The sequence below is a fragment of the Capra hircus genome, chromosome 9 (assembly GCF_001704415.2).
Source record: "Capra hircus breed San Clemente chromosome 9, ASM170441v1, whole genome shotgun sequence".
NCBI lineage: Eukaryota > Metazoa > Chordata > Mammalia > Artiodactyla > Bovidae > Capra > Capra hircus.
The window spans coordinates 84169131-84191638 of NC_030816.1; the positions used below are offsets into that span (position 1 = coordinate 84169131).

The 22508-nt window shown below is 46.3% G+C and overlaps 1 protein-coding gene across 3 annotated transcripts in view; it reads right to left on the reverse strand.

Annotated features, from left to right (window-relative positions):
• The window catches only part of AGPAT4 (1-acylglycerol-3-phosphate O-acyltransferase 4), a 140901-nt gene that overhangs the window by 74495 nt on the left and 43898 nt on the right, over window positions 1-22508 (reverse strand). For all 3 annotated transcript variants that reach the window (XM_005684959.3, XM_005684958.3, XM_005684957.3), the window contains exon 2: window positions 10534-10797. In XM_005684959.3, coding sequence (XP_005685016.2) covers window positions 10534-10711 — 178 coding nt within the window. In that variant the 5' untranslated portion in view covers window positions 10712-10797. The remainder of the gene's footprint in view (window positions 1-10533; window positions 10798-22508) is intronic.

Here is a 22508-nt window from a genome sequence, read left to right on the forward strand (position 1 = left end):
AGCCCCGCCCGCCGCAACTAGAGAAACAAAGAGCCAGTGCAGCCAAAGATGCATTTCTAAAAAGGTAGTGGGAGAACAGATTTGGGGATCTCAGCTCTCTGACTCTCTGTGTGACCTCAGACAAGTCACCTGACCTCTGAGCCTGAGACCACTGATCCATGAAATGGCCTCTCTCTGGCTCAGTCGCTCAGTCGTGTCCGACTCTTTGCAGCCCCAGGGACTGTAGCCCGTCAGGCTCTTCTGTCCATGGGATTCTCCAGGCAAGATTTCTCGAGTGGGTTGGCATGACAGGGCATCCCTGATAGCTCAATTAGTAAAGAATCCGCCTGCAATGCAGCAGACCAGCACTCAATCCCTGGGTTGGGAAGATCTCCTGGAGAAGGGAAAGGCTACCCACTCCAGTATTCTTGGGCTTCCCTTGTGGCTCAGCTGGTAAAGAATCTGCCTGCAATGCGGGAGACCTGGGTTCAATCCCTGGGTTGGGAAGATCCCCTGGAGAAGGGAAAGGCTACCTTCTTCAGTACTTTGGCCTGGAGAATTCCATGGACTATACAGTCCATGGGGTCGCAAAAAGTCGGACACAACTGAGTGACTTTCACTTGGCGTGTAATGGGAGACTGCCTATTCAGGGTGGTTATGTGTTTAAGCAAGGTAAGGACATGAAAGGTCTAGCGTGAGGCCTAACACATACTGCACACCACAGACTGCAGTGATTACACGGATCAGCAATGGAAATAGCTGTGTGTCATGACTTCACAATCTCCATCGCCCTGTGGAACGTCACCTACTACAATCACCAGTGGACACGAAGCCTCCGCCCTGGAGCCTGGCTCCTCCACCCTGGAGCCTGGCTCCTCCACCACCAGGCCATGCTGAGTGGTGTTGCAGAGAGGTTTGCACTCAGATGGCCCCAGTCTCAGCTCCTCCACTTCCTGTGTGACTCTGGGCAAGTTGCTTAACCTCTCTGTGCCTAGAACTCAAAACAGGAGTTAGAATGGCTGCTGCTGCTGCTGCTGCTAAGTCACTTCAGTCGTGTCCAACTCTGTGCAACCCCATAGACAGCAGCCCACCAGGCTCCGCCATCCCTGGGATTCTCCAGGCAAGAACACTGGAGTGGGTTGCCATTTCCTTCTCCAATGCATGGAAGTAAAAAGTGAAAGTGAAGTTGTTCAGTTGTGTCTGACTCTTCACAACCTCATGGACTGCAGCCTTCTAGGCTCCTCTGCCCATGGGATTTTCCAGGCAAGAGTACTGGAGTGGGGTGCCATTGACTTCTCTGGTTAGAACAGCAAGTGCCTGCTAAGTGTTAGCTGGCTGGAAGTCTATGGAATAAAACAGCAGAACTGAGAAGCCTGACCCCACTTAGCTTATACACACTGATGCTCTTCTTTTTCTCCTACCTGTTATTTTCGCGCCATTTAAGTGCAGACACGCGAGCTCTTTGACTGTATAACACGCTGTAAATAAGATCTACCTTAAGTCCATTTCTGGATTGCGTCTGCTACTTCCGTTCAGAATGCTGAGTTGCTAACCAGGTATGGTTTTTCCTTCATTTGGTTGGTTGGTTGGTTGCTGTGCTACTCGAAAAGCCTCAAAGTGAGGACAGAAGGAATCAAGGTCCGTTTTGCCCAAACATGGGGCAAACAGGATGGTCTGGGTCTGTTCCTCACAACGACTTAGCCAAGGTGCCCTCGCAGGAATGATTATGAGACTTTCAGACAAGCAGACCGCAAGCTCCCTGGGGGCGGGCTCGTAGCTGTCTTTCTCACCACCAGGTGCCTAGTACACAACACAGCGCCTGGCACACAGCAGGCGCTCAATGTTTGCTGAATGAATCACCAGGAAACCACTTAGAGCAAGATCTCTGCCGCTTGACGCCGTGGCCTCTTATTTCAGTTACGGAGACCGCTGCCAAGGCCTGGGGTCTCCAGGGAGATACACACACACTCTCCTGGGCTCTTCATCAGCCACTGAGGGCACGGACTAGCCGACGCCTGTAGAAGCTGCCGAACCTCCCAGGCCCGGCCGTCAGAGCTATAACCCCAGACGATGCGGAGCTTGCTTGTGAGAGCCGTGAGGGCGTGGAGACCGACACAGACAGGAGAAGGAAATGGTACAAGCACAGGAGAGAGAGCGAGACGAGCAAAGGACTGTCCCGGGAGAGGAATCCGGGTGCCCTCTGCTCGGCCCAGGGAGAGCCCTTCACCTCTGGGTCAGAACCACAGAGGCAGCAGGAGTCCACGGTTCAGCAGAATCAGCGACGGGAAGGGTCAGGACCAGGGCTCTGGGGCCAACATAGCAAAGACCTTTCCTGACATCTTGCGGGTGATAAACTATTGCCCCAAGTGAAAGAGCCAAACCTGCTCCGGATGGGAAAGAGTGAAGAAACCGCTTGGACGAAAATAAGCGAGGCAGACCTGCCATTCATCAGGCTGGGAAGAGACACGGAGCAAGCCAGCTGCCAAGTGAATAGCACGTGTTATTTCTCCCAAGGTCACCGTGGAAAATGCCACAGCACCCTCTCTTTGATGGATCACCTTTTATCAAAGACACTCCGGTCTGGCCCTGTTCTCTCATGTAAGACGGGGTGGGGGGGCCACCCAATTGTGGCCCCCGCCTCATGACACACACAGGAATGTGTCTAAGCCCTGCTTCTCCTGGCCCTACTCAGAAATAGAAACCTCAGGGGGCTGACCCTCCTTCCCTTAGACAGCCCCCCACTCCACCCCAAGATCTCCGGCTATGATCCTACCCCACCCTGCCCCCAGGATCCACCCTGATGCTATAAATACCCACTGGGTCAAAGGGGAGGACCACTTCCCCAGGGCCTGCTCCTAGGGATCCACGTGCCTCCGAGAAATCTCCTACCAAAAGGATCAGTAACAACTCCCATCTAGAGGAAATCCAGGAAGAGATCGTGGGGGTCTCCTGGGCGTGTTCGCTCATCTGGAGCACCTCCTTCCTGTCCTGCCCCTTCCCCTCCCCTCCCCCCCGCCTCCCTGGCCCTGGTCCCTCTGCCCCCTAACAGCTGCTGCTCCCGGCTACATCCCCACCAACTCATCGCAAAGCAAGGAAACTAAGACGTGCCCAAGAATCTGGAACTCAAACCAAGACATTTTAAAAAAACAATTCTTATCCTGATTCAGGAGGGGCTGTGGTAGGAGGCAGGTTCTTCAATTCCAGGGAGAGACAAAAGAAAGGAAAACAGCCAAGTTCACAGTATCAGTGATGGCGCTGTGTTAAAGCGAACCTGGCCAGGTACTTGCCTGGTGGTCCAGTGGTTAAGACGCCACACTCACAATCCGGAGGGCACAGGTCCGATCCCTGGTTTGGGGAGCTAATCCCATAGGCTGAACGGTGGGGCCTAAAAGCAGCAAACTTTTTTTAAAAAGGAAAAAATTAAGGCTTCCTTGGTGGCTCGGTGGTAAAGAATCTGCCTGCCAATGCAGGAGACACAGGTTCGGTCCCTGGTCCACGAAGATCCCACAGGCTGCAGACCGACTAAGCCCACGTGCCACAGGTTTTGATCCAGGGCTCGAAAGCCTGTGAGTTGCAGCTAAGAACTCGTGCTCTGCAACAAGAGAGGCCACCTTGATGAGAAGCCCTCCACCACAACTAGATAGCGGCCCCCGCTCAGCGCAGCGAGAAGAGACCACGCAGCAACGAAGACCCAGAACAGCCAAAAACAAATAAATTAAATTATTTTAACAAGAAAAAATAAAGCACACCAGACCGACTCCAGGGACCAGCCTGGCACCCAGGAGAATCAGACTGATCGTATGGCCAAAGCTGTTGCAGTGGGGGAACGGCCCCAAGAACCCAAGGTTCATCACCCCACAAGAGGGACGTCACCCTAAAAATGGGACAAGGAAGCATCTTCAGTGAAGCCTGTTCCCCCCGGGGGTTCCGGGGAGGGCGCCTATCCATCTGAGATACTGAGCCCCGCCCTCAGGTCACAGCTGGGAAGGGACTGCTACATACTGGGGTCCACTATTGTTAACAAGGAAGGAACTCTGAGCAGTGTTATAGTTGGAGAAACAGAGCTTGCGTCTCTCCTCATGCTCAGCCACCGTCTGCTGCAAATCAACCAGCCAATAGCCTTCAAGGAGAGGGGGTGGGAACGCAGAAGGGAGATGCAAAGAAGAGAGGTAACCATCTTCCCAAGTGCAAAAAGAAAAAGAAAACACCCAAACTCTTTATTAGAAAAATATTGGAATTTGGTCAATTCCACTCCCTCCCCTTAAATTCAAATGTAGTTCATTTTTTGAAAGTACCCAACCAAGTAAACTGCCATTATGAGAAGAAAGAAGATAGCCTTACCTGTCCCCCCCACCACCCTCCCCTCTGCAATTCTGCTTCCCTCCGCCAACACAAATTTCAGTTTTCATCCTAAACTGATGTGCGTTTAACAGCTCACGAAGCACTTTCATATGTAGCATGTCATTCTGTTTCTTTGACCAGCCACTGTGATCCATCCTGCTGCTGAACTCAGAGGGTTTGTGGGGCTCACCCAAGGCGACAGCCTACAAGCAGGAGGGCAGGATATTCTTGCTTCATCTCTGCACCCCAGACCCTGACCCCTCCTCAGCGTCATCAGCCCTTGGCAGTCAGAGGCACCTCGCGGAGTCGTGCATCGAACGGCTGTGAAATCCAGGAGCATCACGCTCCAGAAAAAGTAAGAGACAGGCTCAAGGCACAGAGGAGGGGAGCTACAGCATGGAATTTGAAGCCAGGCACCGGAGCTGGTGTGTGGGTGGGGTGTCTCGATGGCAGTTCTGTGTCTCCAGCCCTTCATGGAACATTAAGGTCAGCTGTCATCCTCCACTCTCCCCGTCCCCGCTCCCCCTTTTAAAACCTCTGCCATTAATAGGTTCTCCTAATTCTTCTCTCCTTTTTATAAAACACACAGAGTCAAGGGGGGAAGGAAAGCGAGCCAGCTGGTCTTGGCTACCTTTCCCCAGAGACTAAAGGGCACATCCTGTAACAAGGGAAGGTAATATACAGTTCTGTATGGCAGCCCGCTTCTTGTAACTTCCTTGCGTCTCCTCACCTTGCAGAGGTCGGCTCCATACCCCACCCCCAATCCCCACCATTCAGTATGCTAAGCCAGTCTATCTCAGCCTCTCAGGCTTAGGGGCCTACAAAGCTAGGGGAAAAGGAACTGAAACAGCCCTCCCAAAGCAGCCATCCAAGTCAAACAAACTCTTAAACTGTTGCTCCTCATGGCAGCCCCGGCCACTAGACTAAGATTCTCTGCCCATGTGGCATGCTGGAAACCGACTCTATTTGTCATTTACGTCAGTGGCCTTTCGCATGCCACGACTGGTGACTACTTTGGACTCACCTAGTGCACCACCAAACTCTTGACAAACATTAAAAAAAAAAAAAAAAGACGCATACAGACAGAGCTGCATTAGTAAAAAGCGAGCAGGTAATGGAGGGGTCTTGAATGTCTAGGAAACAATTTATCTGCTGTTTTTCTTTAAGAAGTCAGCTGCGAGAATGGTGAATGCGGCTGATTTTCTGAGCTTTAGAGTGATTCACTAATCACCTGGAGAGGACTGACAGCAAACAGAGAGGGCCTGATCACCTCTATTCTGAGCTGTTCAATAGCCCACGAACTATAGCCTCTGATGAGGCTTCCCAAACAGGCTCTCTCTTACACGTCTTTGGTTGTTGCTGCAAAACACTCCAAGGATCTATCAACTACAGAGGACAAGTTCAGAGAGAGAGAACAGCTTTATATCTAAGACATGCTGGGGTACCAGGAATGGAGATGCTGGAGAAGACGGGGGGCGGGGGGGGGATTCCTCACCACAGTGAGTGCCCACAGCCAAACCCAGCAGGCATCACCCTCTCCAACCGCCACCATACTCTCCCTTCCGAAAAGCTAGGCCTGCTCCTCCAGAGAGAGGCCCCCCTTCCTTTTTCAGGTGACTTCTGTATCTGCTTGATGCAAACCCGTGGGAGCTCTCCTCTGGGACAGCAGGCAAACAGCATGGGGGGATATCCCGGGGTGGGAGAGACCTGGCCATGTACTTCTGACCCTGTTGTGAAATTAGACTGTTGGCCATTCACGAACCCTGGGTGAGGAAACACCAGTGGTCTTGGATGGTTACGTTTCATTTGGAATCATGCTAAATAATTATTTGTCATGTTGAGAAATCCACCTTGCCTTCTGAATGTGCTCCCCTCTTAATCTCCTTCAGAAGATCTCACGTGCTACATCTAAGGCCCACCCAGCGCAGCCAAACGCATAAATTAAATAAATAATAAATATTTTATAAAGAATATTGACTTGGCATGTCTCCACTACCTCCCAAAAGCAAAGCAGAGACTCTTAGGAACTCTCGTTCCAAAGCCTATCTCTTATTTCTCAACTCCAGATGAAAATTCAATCCTTAAGCATCCACCTGAGATTTCAACAGAGGTCACAACAGTGCAAATACACGTGATTCCCAATCGCAAACTGACGGATTTTGGAATCTCTGTAGGTGTGTGCAAATCATATAAATGCAGGCTTCGATGACAAGTGCAATTAACATTGTTTGTTAAACAAGTTTTGTTAAATAGACACTTAAATGGAAAAAGACATTTAAAATTATAAAGTAAATCTGGAGCAATTATCTCCTTCTCTTGATTATGCAAACTCTTTTCTTCAAACAGTTACAAATCAGTTTCTGACCACTCCTGCTGCCTCTGTCCAGCCTTGAAAGGTTGTTCCCTTTTCTGAACCACGGTAGGTGCTTCAATACTATAAACAGTATCGGAGTAAAATGCATGACTAACAAATTTGCATGACTGCACTGAGTGGGTGGCCCAACCAATGGGCTACAGACAGGAGGATTAAAGATACATTTTCTGCAACTGTGACTTTATGGATCTTACGAACATGCTCAAGACATTCATATAAAATATTCCAACCCAAGACAGTAGCTCTAGTTTACATGCCACATTAGAAATAGTGGCAGACATATCTGCCAGTTCTGAGTCAGCGCAACGTTACAAATGAGGATGCAGCTATTATTCTTTTCCTCATAAGATTGTATCTTGAAGTTTCAAAAATAGCTCATTGAGTCAGTAGTAATCCATCTGGGTAACTGTATGCAGCTTGTATTATTTTGATTCAAATTAAAATCTGATTGCTTCGTTGAAACAGATCCAAAGCGATAACCATAATTTTGAAATTTTTGGCATAATCGAAGGCAGCTGAGATTTTTTTAATTGCTTCATTTGAAAAAGTTCATTAAAAAAATATATTCATAATCATATCTGTAATTGGAAATGATACACACAGCATTCTGTGCTATTGAGAACAGGTATAGATTTCTGGTCAATCAACACCAAACTCATCTTTAGACATCCCCAGATTCACCTTGTATTATTTTCATTTTTGAAATTCTGGCGAGTTGAATTAGTCATGTTTAAAATAGTCTAGTGTAATCACACAAACACACACACACACATAGACATGAATGTACATAAAACTGGGGAAATCCAAATAAGGTTGGCGCACTATGTCAATGTCAGTTTTCTTATAAGCATGGTGCACTGTAGACATGCAAGACGGCAACATTGGGGGGAAACTGGCTGAAGGGTGAATGGGATCTATCTGTATTGTTTCTTACGATCATATGAGCACCAATTATCTCAAAAAGTTGAAGAAAAGAACCAAGAAGGATGAACAATATATTATACCAGCATTTGGTTTTAAAAAGTATGTGTTCAGTTCAGTTCAGTTCAGTCGCTCAGTCGTGTCCGACTCTCTGCGACCTCATGGACTGCAGCATGCTAGGCTTCCCTGTCTATCACCAATTCCAGGAGTTTACTCAAACTCATGTCCATTGAGTTGGTGATGTCATCCAACCATTTCATCCTCTGTTGTCTCATTCTCCTCCTGCCTTCAATCTTTCCCAGCATCAGGGTCGTTTCTAATGAGTCAGCTCTTCATATCAGGTGACCAAAGTATTGGAGGTTCAGCTTCAATATCAGTCCTTCCAATGAATATTCAGGACTGATCTGCTTTAGGATGGACTGGTTGGATCTCCTTGCAGTCCAAGGGACTCTCAAGAGTCTTCTCCAACACCACAGTTCAAAAGCATCAATTCTTCTGTGCTCAGCTTTCTTTATAGTCCAACTCTCACATCCATACATGACTACTGGAAAAACCATAGCCTTGACTAGACAGACCTTAGTTGGCAAAGTAATGTTTTTGCTTTTTAATATGCTGTCTAGGTTGGTCATAACTTTCCTTCCAAGGAGCAAACGTCTTTTAATTTCATGGCTGCAATCACCATCTGCAGTGATTTTAGAGCCCCCCAAAATAAAGTCAGCCACTGTTTCTACTGTTTCCCCATCTATTTCCCATGAAGTGATGGGACCAGATGCCATGATCTTAGTTTTCTGAATGTTGAGCTTTAAGCCAACATTTTTACTCTCCTCTTTCACTTTCATCAAGAGGCTCTTTAGTTCTTCTTCACTTTCTGCCATACGGGTAGTGTCATATGCATATCTGAGGTTATTGATATTTCTCCCAGCATCTTGATTCCAGCTTGTGCTTCTTCCAGCCCAGCGTTTCTCATGATGTACTCTGCATATAAGTTAAATAAGCAGGGTGACAATATACAGCCTTGATGTACTCCTTTCCCTATTTGGAACCAGGCTGTTGTTCCATGTCCAGTTCTAAGTGTTGCTTCCTGACCTGCATACAGATTTCTCAAGAGGCCCATCAGGTGGTCTAGGATTCCCATCTCTTGAAGAATTTTCCACAGTTTATTGTGATCCACACAGTCAAAGGCTTTGGCGTAGTCAATAAAGCAGAAATAGATGTTTTTCTGGAACTCTCTTGCTTTTTCCATGATCCAGCAGATGTTGGCAATTTGATCTCTGGTTCCCTGCCTTTTCTAAAATCAGGTTGAACATCTAGAAGTTCATGGTTCATGTATTGCTGAAGCCTGGCTTGGAGAATTTTGAGCATTACTTTACTAGCGTGTGAGATGAGTGCAATTGTGCGGTAGTTTGAGCATTCTTTGGCATTGCCTTTCTTTGGGATTGGAATGAAAACTGACCTTTTCCAATCCTGTGGCCACTGCCGAGTTTTCCAAATGTGCTGGCCTACTGAGTGCAGCACTTTCACAGCATCATCTTTTAGGATTTGAAATAGCTCAATTGGAATTCCATCACCTCCACTAGCTTTGTTCGTAGTGATGCTTCCTAAGGCCCACTTGACTTCACATTCCAGGATGTCTGGCTCTAGATGAGTGATCACACCATCGTGATTATCTGGGTCATGAAGCTCTTTTTTGTACATTTCTTCTGTGTATTCTTGCCACCTCTTCTTAATATCGTGTGCTTCTGTTAGGTCCATACTATTTCTGTCCTTTATTGTGCTCATCTTTGCATGAAATGTTCCCTTGGTATCTCTAATTTTCTTGAAGAGATCTCTAGTCTTTCCCATTCTATTGTTTTTCTCTGTTTCTTCACACTGATCACTGAGGAAGGCTTTCTTGTCTCTCCTTGCTATTCTTTGGAACTCTGCATTCAGATGCTTATATCTTTCCTTTCCTTCTTTGCTTTTCGCTTCCCTTCTTTTCACAGCTATTTGCAAGGTCTCCTCAGACAGCCATTTTGCTTTTTTGTATTCCTTTTTCTTGGGGATGGTCTTGCTCCCTGTCTCGTGTACAACGTCACAAACCTCCATCCATAGTTCATCAGGCACTCTGTCTATCAGATCTAGGCCCTTAAATCTATTTCTCATTTCCACTGTATAATCGTAAGGGATTTGATTTAGGTCATACCTGAATGGTCTATTGGTTTTTCCCTACTTTTTTCAATTTAAGTGTGAATTTGGCAATAAGGAGTTCATGATCTGAGCTATGTGTATGTCTTATGTATCTATACATATACAGACCCACCTGCTTACATGTACAAACGTAAGAGCCATACATGCATGTCTTCCCTTATAGAAATAACCTATATATGCACACATATATGCTATTTCTGTAAGGGTAACTAGGAAATCACTGACACAAGCTCATTGGAAAAGACCCTGATGCTGGGAAAGATTGAGGGCAGGAGAAGGGGATGACAGAGGATGAGATGGTTGGTCAGTATCATCGACTCAATTAACATGAATTTGAGCAAACTCCGGGAAATGGTGACGGACAGGGAAGCCTGGCGTGCTGCAGTCCATGGGGTTGCAAAGAGTGGGACACAACTGAGGGACTGAACAACGAACAATGATTGTTTCTGAGGAGGAAACCTAAAGAAACAGAGACAGAATGCTTATTTGCTTTTCATAGCAGAGCCCTCCTTGTCTGTTGAATTTTGGCATTTGGCGGTGCTCTCGGCATTGCTGATTTAAAAAAATAGCTTGAGAATGAGGACAAAAATAGACATTTTGCATTTTGTCAGAAAAACAAACAGAAACAAACAAACAACGTATCCAAGCATACGCTGCAAGCCTAGTAACCTACATAGAAAGTCCTAACAGTAACGCCCATGCAAACAGAGAGCAGAAGGGAAGCCTCTTACGGCTGGAGACGCAGTAGGACAGCCGGCAGTTGATCTTCCGGAAGAGCTGCTTGTTCACCGGCCAGAGAAGGAGCGTGCAGAGCTGAATGGTATTGATGATGAGCCCCGAGGCAATGAAGACGTAGCAGAAGATGAGGTGGCCGAGGAAGTGAGACTTCAGCAAGGCAACGAGGTCCATGCTGGGGGCGTGCTCCTCGCCCAGACAGCGAACACCCACCGCAGAACACGGCCAGCGGGGCGCGAGGCTGGGACTCAGGAAAGCGCCTGAAACACACACCGAGGCCAAACGTTAGAAAAAATATTACTGCGCTCTTAGAGGCAGGGGGGAAAAACACTCAGAAGACAAATACACTCTCAAGATTACACTGTAGAGGCGTGGATTTCTTTTTTATTTTGCGAACATTTATACAGTGCTTCCTTTACCTCAGGCACAGTTTCAACCCTTTAAAAGAATATTATTGTTGTTGAGTCGCTCGGTCGTGTCCGACTCTTTGCGATCCCATGGACTGCAGCCTGCCAGGCTTCCCCATCCATCACCAACTCCTGGAGTTTGCTCAGATTCAGGTCCATTGAGTCGGTGATGCTATCTAACCATCTCATCCTCTGTCATCCCTTCCTCCTCCTGCCTTCAATCTTTCCCAGCATCAGTCTTAAAAAGAATAGTTCCTCTGATTATCCTAACACCTGTTAGGCAGGTCCTATTGTTACAGAGAAGGAAATGAGGTCCAGAGAGGTTGAGCAGCAGCGCCCATCACCAAGGAGAACTTTTTTTTTTTAACCTTTTTTTTTTTTAAATTTTTTAAATTTTAAAATCTTTAATTCTTACATGGGTTCCCAAACATGAACCCCCCTCCCACCTCCCTCCCCACACCATCTCTCTGGGTCATCCCCATGCACCAGCCCCAAGCATGCTGCACCCTACGTCAGACATGGACTGGCAATTCAATTCTTACATGACAGTATACATGTTAGAATTCCCATTCTCCCAAATCATCCCACCCTCTCCCTCTCCCTCTGAGTCCAAAAGTCCGTTATACACATCTGTGTCTTTTTTCCTGTCTTGCATACGGGGTCGTCATTGCCATCTTCCTAAATTCCATATATATGTGTTAGTATACTGTATTGGTGTTTTTCTTTCTGGCTTACTTCACTCTGTATAATTGGCTCCAGTTTCATCCATCTCATCAGAACTGATTCAAATGAATTCTTTTTAACGGCTGAGTAATACTCCATTGTGTATATGTACCACTGCTTTCTTATCTATTCATCTGCTGATGGACATCTAGGTTGTTTCCATGTCCTGGCTATTATAAACAGTGCTGCGATGAACATTGGGGTACATGTATCTCTTTCAATTCTGGTTTCCTCAGTGTGTATGCCCAGAAGTGGGATTGCTGGGTCATAAGGTAGTTCTATTTGCAATTTTTAAAGGAATCTCCACACTCTTTTCCATAGTGGCTGTACTAGTTTGCATTCCCACCAACAGTGTAGGAGGGTTCCCTTTTCTCCACACCCTCTCCAGCATTTATTGCTTGCAGATTTTTGGATCGCAGCCATTCTGACTGGTGTGAAGTGGTACCTCATTGTGGTTTTGATTTGCATTTCTCTAATAATGAGTGATGTTGAGCATCTTTTCATGTGTTTGTTAGCCATCTGTATGTCTTCTTTGGAGAAATGTCTATTTAGTTCTTTGGCCCATTTTTTGATTGGGTCGTTTATTTTTCTGGAATTGAGCTGCAGAAGTTGCTTGTATATTTTTGAGATTAGTTGTTTGTCAGTTGCTTCATTTGCTATTATTTTCTCCCATTCCGAAGGCTGTCTTTTCACCTTGCTTATAGTTTCCTTTGTTGTGCAGAAGCTTTTAATTTTAATTAGGTCCCATTTGTTTATTTTTGCTTTTATTTCCAGAATTCTGGGAGGTGGATCATAGAGGATCCTGCTGTGATTTATGTCTGAGAGTGTTTTGCCTATGTTCTCCTCTAATATATATGCCCCCAATATAGGAGCACCGCAATATGTAAGACAAATGCTAACAAGTATGAAAGGGGAAATCAACAATAACACAATAATAGTGGGAGACTTTAATACCCCACTCACACCTATGGACAGATCAACTAAACAGAAAATTAACAAAGAAACGCAAACTTTAAATGATACATTAGATCAGTTAGACCTAATTGATATCTATAGGACATTTCACCCCAAAACAATGAATTTCACTTTTTTTTCAAGTGCTCATGGAACCTTCTCCAGGATAGATCACATCCTGGGCCATAAATCTAAACTTGATAAATTCAAAAAAATCGAAATCATTCCAAGCATCTTTTCTGACCACAATGCATTAAGATTAGATCTCAATTACAGGAGAAAAACTATTAAAAATTCCAACATATGGAGGTTGAACAACACACTTCTGAATAACCAACAAATCACAGAAGAAATCAAAAAAGAAATCAAAATATGCATAGAAACTAATGAAAATGAAAACACAACAACCCAAAACCTGTGGGACACTATAAAAGCAGTGCTAAGAGGAAAGTTCATAGCAATCCAGGCATACCTCAAGAAACAAGAAAAAAGTCAAATAAATAACCTAACTCTGCAACTAAAGCAACTAGAAAAGGAAGAGTTGGAGAACCCCAGAGTTAGTAGAAGGAAAGAAATCTTAAAAATTAGGGCAGAAATAAATGCAAAAGAAACAAAAGAGACCATAGCAAAAATCAACAAAGCCAAAAGCTGGTTCTTTGAAAGGATAAATAAAATTGACAAACCATTAGCCAGACTCATCAAGAAGCAAAGAGAGAAAAATCAAATCAATAAAATTAGAAATGAAAATGGAGAGATCACAACAGACAACACAGAAATACAAAGGATCATAAGAGACTACTATCAGCAGTTGTATGCCAATAAAATGGACAACGTGGAAGAAATGGACAAATTCTTAGAAAAGTACAATTTTCCAAAACTGAACCAGGAAGAAATAGAAAATCTTAACAGACCCATCACAAGCACGGAAATTGAAACGGTAATCAGAAATCTTCCAGCAAACAAAAGCCCAGGTCCAGACGGCTTCACAGCTGAATTCTACCAAAAATTTCGAGAAGAGCTAACACCTATCCTCCTCAAACTATTCCAGAAAATTGCAGAGGAAGGTAAACTTCCAAACTCATTCTATGAGGCCACCATCACCCTAATACCAAGGAGAACTTGAGGACCAGAGTCTGCATCTCCAGGACTTCCTGCCCGCCTGAACACTGCCCCCCAGAGACTCCCCTTCCCTCCACTCCTCATCTCCAGATCTCAGCCCAAACATCTCTTCTTCTGGTGAGACCTCCCTGCATGCACGCCTGCCCTGGGGATAGTGGGCGCCACTCCTGGGGTGGTGCTAGGGGTGGGGGTGGGGCGGGTGGCACCCCCTGCAGTTACGGTGTTACTAGTTCAACTGTTGGCCTTCTGACCCTGGATTGTCCCTTCCCCAGGGGACACAACTGTCCTGAAGATCGTCACTGTCTTTCCGGCCCTTGGAGCAGTCACTGGCACAGAACTGGAGCTTAATTTTAAAAATACATAAAGGGACGTCTCTGGTGGTCCATGGGGCTTCCCTGATAGCTCAGTTGGTAAAGAATCTGCCTGCAATGCAGGAGACCCCAGTTTGATTCCTGGGTTGGGAAGATCCGCTGGAGAAAGGATAGGCTACCCACTCCAGTATTCTTGGGCTTCCCTGGTGGCTCAGCTAGTAAAGAATATGCCTGCAATGCAGGAGAGCTGGATTCAATCCCTGGTGGGGAAGATCCCCTGGAAAAGGGAAAGGCTACCCACTCCGGTATTCTGGCCTGGAGAATTCCATGGACTGTATAGTCTATGGGATCGCAAAGAGTTGGACACGACTGAGCGACTTTCACTTTCACTGGTGGTCCATTGTTTAAGACCCTGAGCTTCCACTGCAAGAGGAGCAGGTTAGATCCCTGGTCAGGGAATTAAGATCCCTTATGCCAAACAGCCAAAAAAAAAAAAAAAAAAGGAAAAAAGAAAAATAATTTCTTGAATTGAATAAAAAAGAAATACAACATATCAACTTAAAAATTACGAGATATACAAATATATATACATCTGTGGAATGACTTAATGAAAGTTAAACAGAGATCACCTTTGGGATGTCGATAAATACAAATAACCAAATAGGAAGGCAAGAGAACCACCCTACTGCACTCCTGATGTGCACACACACACATATACACACCCACGCTTAAGAGTTCTAAACCACGCTTAAGAGTTCTAAAACCGAACAGAAACTCAAAACATGCACAACAGCCAGACTCACAGTCCTGTGATCAGTCTCCAACCCCTGAAGAGAAAAATGAAATAACTGTTCAGGTAAAGTTATGACCCACCTAGACACCGTACTAAAAAGCAGAGACATTACTTTACATGATGTTCCGTCTAGTCAAGGCTATGGTTTTTCCAGTGGTCATGTATGGATGTGAGAGTTGGACTATAAAGAAAGCTGAGCACAGAAGAATTGATGCTTTTGAACTGTGGTGTTGGAGAAGACTCTTGAGAGTCCCTTGGACTGCAAGGAGATCCAACCAGTCCATCCTAAAGCAGATCAGTTCTGGGTGTTCACTGGAAGGACTGATGTTGAAGCTGAAGCTCCAGTACTTTGGCCACCTCATGCGAAGAGCTGACTCATTGGAAAAGACCCTGATGCTGGGAGGGATTGAGGGCAGGAGGAGAAGGGGACGACAGAGGATGAGATGGTTGGATGGCATCACCGACTCAATGGACATGAGTTTGGGGGACTCTGGGAGTTGGTGATGGACAGGGAAGCCTGGTGTGCTGCGGTTCATGGGGTCGCTAAGAGTCAGACACAACTCAGCAACTGAACTGAACTGAACTGAAGCGAATAAAGCCTTTGAGGAACACCAAAAGACAGGAGATTGAAATACTCTGACAGGGAAGAAATAAGTTGAGGACAGCTGAGAACATCACCCACATCAGACTCGCTCCTCCTGGAACCAGGACATGACTGCAAACCACCCAAGAAGCGCCGAGATTACAGATTACTTTCTAAAAGTAAGCGTTAGGAGAGCCTAGACTTCATTACAATCTTTACCAATAATACTCCTCCCCAAAATCCATTTGAAAGTATCACATATATGATCTCATTTTAAGCCTCAGATGAATCCCATGAATAGTGTTATCATCCCATTTTCTGAAGTAAGAAACTGAGACGCCCCATAGCTTGGGCAATCTGCCTGAAGTTGCCAGTCAGTAACGAATCTTCAGATTCAGGTGGACCTCCGAGCTCTTTGGCTTCCAGCACTCCAGGCAGTTTTGTTCCTGGGGGAGTGAGGCGGGGGCTTCTCTTGGGTTCAGAACTCCCCTATGCAGAACAGCCCAGAAATGAGCCCGGGGCAAAACCAGTGCTACCTTCAGAGAGGTTCTCAATTCCAAACTACGCACAGAGTGGGGGCGTGGGGCTCACCTCCGGGTCTCTTAGGCTGTTTTTTTTTTTTTTTTTAATTTTTGGCTGCACTGGGTCTTCACTGCTTTGCCTTGGCGTTCTCTAACTGCAGCGCGCAGAGGCTGCTCTCGTTGCAGTCCACCGGCTTCTCACTGCGCTGGCTTCCTGTTGCACAGCACGGGTTCTAGCGTGCAGGCTCAGTAATTGTGGTGCATGGGCTTGAGTAGCCCCAAGACATGTGGGATCCTCTCGGACCGGGGACTGACCCCCGTCCCCTGCATTGGCAGGCAGATTCTACACCACTGGACGACCAAGGAAGCCCCCCTGTGCTGGTTCTGAGGACAGTCTTGGGCAGAAGGACAGTCACAAGGTGCTTTCCTATAAAACATTACCCTTGCTTAGACTATTTGGAAGGCAGGCTCTGATTCCTGTATGTTTCTGAGAGGAGGGAAATCGAAAGCACTGTTGGCCTGACTTCCCTGAAGTCAGCTCAGCTCAGCTCAGCTGAGGCCTCCATCTCCCCAGAAGCCCTGCTCTCTGGCACAAAGCCAGGACCCTGCAGGGGCTGGAAAAGCCCATCTTTGACCTTTTTCAGACAGCTTGGCCCAGAGACACCTCCAAGCTGTCAAACTCTTCCCCTGGTTACGACACACCCAGTGTCTCTCGAAGGAGCAGACATTAGCTCCCAGCTCCCTCTCAATGCACTTGACTTCCAGGAGCTCATGAACAGGAGCGGTGGACGTTGGTTACAGTTTGGAAGCAGCTACTGTTCGAGGTTGAATTTCCTCCTGCTTTATTCATTGCCCTTGGATTAGCCACTAAAAGCTCCCAGACAGCCTGGGCCAGAAGAAGTCTGATTCTTCACCGAGTTCCTGGGACCTAGTGTTTGGAAAGTATTTGACAAATCCTTCACTTTGTTGATTTAACACTTATAAAGGGAAGTCAGTTGACACTGGAAATGCGAGGGATTAAATGCTGCCTTCCTCAGTTTCCAGGCAGAGTAGGGCATTACGAAGAAAAAGTAAGATTATTTTTCTTTATAAAAGTCCAAGGACCAGCATGCCCTTTAGTAAAATCCTTGCTAGCCCTGCAGGAACCAGGGGGTCTAACACAATGTCGGTGATGCTTAGGAATCACAAACAAGGCATGAGGGAGCCACAGACAGACAGACCTTGGATGGCGTGGTTCTGCCCTGATTCCTTTCCTAGACTGTTGTGGGCTTCGGGTTTGAAGCTCTGTTATACTTCTTACTGGTCATGTATCCTCAGGTGAATTAACTTTTCTGAATCTCAGCTTTACACGCTACAAAAAAAACAACAGTAAATTGCACCCAAAATTCCAAGGGGGCTATTGATTTTTGTAAACTTCAGTTGATTCTCAGATTTATATTCAGGAGCAAAACCCACAAAAGTATTGAATGAATTTTATGATGAAGAGTAAGGTAAGTCGTGCTATGAGAACTTTCCTGGTAGTCCAGCGGTTAAGAATCCACCTGGAGACAGGTAGACACAGGTTCGACCCTTAGTCTGGGAAGATCTCACGTGCCATGGAGCGACTAAGCTGGCATGATGCACCTGCTGAGCCCAAGTGCAACTAAGCTGGCATGACGCACCTACTGAGCCCAAGTGCGACTAAGCTGGCATGACGCACCTACTGAGCCCAAGTGCCCTGAGCCTGTGCTCCACGACAAGAGGAGCCGCCACACTGCAAAGCCCACACACAAGAGAGTAAACCCACACTCACCCCAAGCAGAAAAGAGCCTGTGCAACAATAAAGACCCAGCACAGCCAAAAATAAAAAGTAAATAAACAAAATTATTATTAAAACAAACAGAAAAAGAAGTGCTGTGAGTTTGTAAAACAATTTAATTGACTTTAGCCTTAGGGCTCATTAATAAAAGAGAGACAAGGCTAAATTACTCGGGCGGGGTGCGGGGGGTGTGTAGTGGGTGAATATGTGTTGTATGTCTTAAGCTTATTCCAGTTTGGAGCTGGAGGGAGGGGACCCTCCTACCCTTCCTACCCTTCTTCACTGAAGGCAAGCTTTCTCTCCACTGCAATTTGCCAATTTAGCAGCATGCGGAGGATGGTAAAGAATCTGCCCGCAATGCAGGAGACCCGGGTTCCACCCCGGGGTCAGAAAGATCCCCTGGAGAAAGGAATGGCAACCCACTCCAGGATTCTTGCTGGAGTGGCAAGAATGGACAGAGGAGCCTGGCGGACTACATTCCCAGGGTTGCAAAGAGTCAGACACAACAAGGCAACTAACGGCTGAGAATGGATGGTATAAAGATCTGACCCGTGATGAAAACAGGTAAAGAGAAAGCATTTTAAAGTTCTTTACCATTTCCCCTGATTTTCAGTGATAAGGGTTATGGGTGGTTTCTCTTTTCTTCCTGGTGTTTATTGTTCTTTTCTACGATGAGATAGATCCTCCCCCTTCCAGGGCCCAGAGCCCGATGGGTGCATTTCCCAGCATCCCTGCTGATGGTTAGATGCAGCCAGTGGATAGAGCTCCCAGGGTGATGGAGCTGGTACCTGCCGGCAAGAGGAAGGGCTACAGGTGGGCTCACCCATCAGGTGAGTGGAAAGGTGGAAATCCAACCCATCAACCAGAGAAGCTCTGGAATGTGCAGGCAATCTGAGACCGCCTGGACTCCTGGTGAGGGTGGTACAGGCCAGCAGCTAGAGGGGAAGGATCTGTGCAGAACATCTGAATCCGGCAGCTCTGGCCAAAAACCCGGGCTCAGCCACCTTCTAGCTCCATCTGCTACTGAACTTCCACAGCCCCCGGCTTCCTCCTCTGTGAAATCAGAACAATATCGCCAACACGAGGTTGCTGTAAAGCTCAAGTATAAGAAAGCCTGGGAGCCGTAACTGCTGAAGCCCACACAGCCTAGAGCCTGTGCTCCTCAACAAGAGAAGACATCACGATGAGAAGCCTGAGCGCCGTAAGGAAGAGAAGCCCCCACTCGCCGCCACTAGAGAAAGCCTGCACAATGCAACGAAGACCCGGTGCAGCCAGAAATACAATAAACAAAAGAATAGTCCTCTTCAAAGAGAAGAGAAAAGAGGCAAAGAGGGAGCAGCTAAGATGCACTGCTTTGGAATCCTTGGGAAAGCCAAGGAGATATAAATCAGTTTTCCTTCTCACTCCATATCTAGATCCTGATGTTTTCTTTCATTTTCCGTGAAGTATGTTAGAACATTCCCTCCCCTGTTTGTTTTCACTCTAACCTGTCCTTTATTGCTAGTGACTCTGAAATGGGGAGTAATACGTTCACCAAAATTCACGTGGACGGTACCCTCTTAACTAGGCAGTCTTGGCACAGCTTGGGGATGATGAAGTGGATTTCAGAATAAGGAGAAGTGCCAGCCAGCAGGATGCTTTCATTAGCCTCGTGTTTCCCATGCAGATTTCCACCCTGAAACTGTACAGCGCAGAGAAGCAGGCGTGCAAACACAGCAGAGCTTTGCTTCCTGGGACTCCTGCGGGGCGAGGGGTGGGACTACAGACAGCATCACGTGCTGGCCGCCCACCAGCCGTGGAAGAATCTACAAAAGCAGCTCAGAATCTCGCCACCAGAGAACTGAAGCTGCACCCTTCTCTAAAGATGCACGTCGAGCTTCAGCATGAAGCATCGAGTTTGACAACGAATAGGAGGACCTGAGTTAAGCTCCAGTTAAGATTTAAGTCTCTGCCCTGGTCAATACTCTGCAACTATTAAATACGCATGAACTTCAGACACACTCAGGAAGAGACTAAACTGGAAACGGGATGAGCTCTCTCACTAGCTTGTTTTTAAAGATGCTGTTTGGCTTTTTCGTACCTGTACATGACAGAACTAAACCAGGTCAGGGTTTCTGAAGAAGCCAAAGCTTCCTTCCAAAGAAACCACTCCAAGTGGAATTGCTGTGATGCCTGGGATCAATCTAGTGTCTTCACTGAAATCTTAACCCCTTATTCAGGCTCTTTTAATCCCAAACACCAGAACGCTGTTCACAAAACAGAAAAGAAACCAAAGAAACGCTAATTGAAACAATGCTATTTTTTATATTCCAAACTAAAATGGATAATACACCACTTTAAATGAGACGAGGTAAATCAGGACCCATTCTCGGTGTGAGGACCACCACTGCGGCTTTCAGAAAGCAACGCGACACACAGAATGAGCTCAGCATCTTCACCACCTGAGGTCGTAAACCCACCTTTGACCACCTCTCTCAAGGATAAAATTAGCTTTCAGAAAATTCTCTCTGCACCAAGACATTCCACCAGTATTATTTAGAGGCATCCAAAAATAGAAACCACTTACATTTCTGACAGGAGGAAACAATCAAGTGAGTTATGGGAAACCCACACAGTCAAAAGAATGTTGCAGTATAATAGGTTTGTAGTAGTAAGACGCAGAAGAGGGCGGCAGAGGATGAGATGGCCGGATGGCATCACCGATGCAATGGACATGAACTTGGGCAAACTTCAGGAGATAGGGAGGGACAGGGAGGCCTGGAGTGCTGCAGTCCATGAGGTCGCAAAGAACCGGACGCTACATGGATACATTTTTGTTATGATATTAAGAGATAAAGGTCACCAAATTATATATAGAAAGAATAATTACAACTCAAAAAACACTGTGTGTGTTAGTCACTCAGTTGTGTCCGACGCTTTGTGACCCCATGGACTGTAGCCCAGCAGGTTCCCCTGTCCATGGGATTCTCCAGGCAAGAGTACTGGAGTGGGTAGCCATTCCCTTCTTCAGAGGATCTTCCCACCTCAGGGATCGAACCCGCGTCTCCTGCACTGCAGGCAGATTCTTTACCGCCTGAGCCATCAGGGGAGGCCCTCTAAAAACAGCACCAGCAGTTATCTTTCTGGGTGTGTTCTTGGACCAGTACTTGCGGTCTGGAAGGCAGAAAATGTCCAGGGACAGGGTGCCCTGCGGGAAAGGGACACAGATTCCAACCCAGGTGAAGTGAGGGGTAGGGTGTTCCCGTCATCCAGTTTTCAGATCTCAAGTTCTACTTTAGGTTAAATACATTTAGCAAAAATCTCCAAGAGGGCAGGAACTGACTTGTGGCAGCCTGAGGCAGTCACTCAGCACTTCCTCCTGAGAAGCAAGGATAAATTTAGTTTTTGGATTCCTGGGAGTTACACTGGCCCACGGCCCAAAACAAAACCGAAGAGAAAGTGTTCTACCCTGAATCCAGCTGTCTTGAGGACCATTTCTAACTAAAATATTCCTCAATTAAAAAATGATCACTGTCTAATGGGCTGGCAGAAGCCTCTATAAAATTAGCTTATTTAAAATTTGATGGATCAGTCCTTTGTCTAATATTCCTGTACTCTCCATGAAGTCCATTAAAACAAACCAAACTCTGGAGACGTTATAAATCATACTCAACTTTTTCATTACATCCGATAATAAATAACCCTCAGTCTCTTTCCAGAATCTAATTTTAGGATAATAAAAACATAAGTCTGCAGAAAACTGAAGTTTCTAAGTTTAATAGTTGTTTCTGAACAGCTTATAAGAGAAAAACAAATTCTAAAGAGTTTTAACTCTAATCTAAGGAAACCAGGGCTCAGCTAAACCCAAACGGATAACCTAGGCAACTTTTTTGTCATGAGAAAAAGCAAAGATAAAAGGAATTAAATGAAGCATTCTCTAAGGCCTTTTGTAGCTCTGGCATCTACAAGACTGAAATATCTGGAGTGAAATTTCAGGCCTTCTGAACAGTAACCAGGGCAGCAAGGTAAGTCTACTGAAAGTTTTACACGCACATTATCTTAATACCTGTCACCAAAACCTACTCTCGAAGGCATTGTTATCCCCATTTTATAGATAAAGAAACTGAGGTTTAGTGAGACTAGTTAAAGACAATGTTAGTCACTCAGGCGTGTCCTACTCTTTGTGACCCTGTGGGCTATAGCCGAACAGGCTCCTCTGTCCATGGAATTCTCCAGGCAAGAATACTGGAGTGGGTAGCCTTTCCCTTCTCTAGGGGATCTTCCCGACCCAGGGATCGAACCCGGGTCTCCTACTTTGTAAGCAGATTCCTTAACATCTGAGCCACCAGGGAAGCCCTTAGTGAGACTAGGTAACATGCAAAGGTCAAATAGGGGGTAAAGGTCTGAAGCCCCAGTTCGGGTTAGGCTGCTTTTAACACAGGAAGCCCAAGGCAGCTGCACTCCTCATGCACTTGGCCTTATTTCACGGACTTGGTTCCATATTTCAGCTCCTGGTCCCCTCTAACAGTTGGGCTGATCGCGAGTTTCTGAGCCACTGCCCCACCAGTCAGTCCTGCAGAGCCCCCGTTTGCACCTTCCTTCCAGGTGGAATGCCTGCCATCTCCAAACTCCATCTGGCTCTCCCACTGTTCCTGGGAGCCAAGAGCTCTGACATCGCGGCATTGGGGCAGCTGGAGGGGGCTGGCGCCTAACTGCGTTTCCAACAACCAAGAGCGCGTGAACTACTTTATAAGACATTCAGTCTAAAACACATTTCTAAATT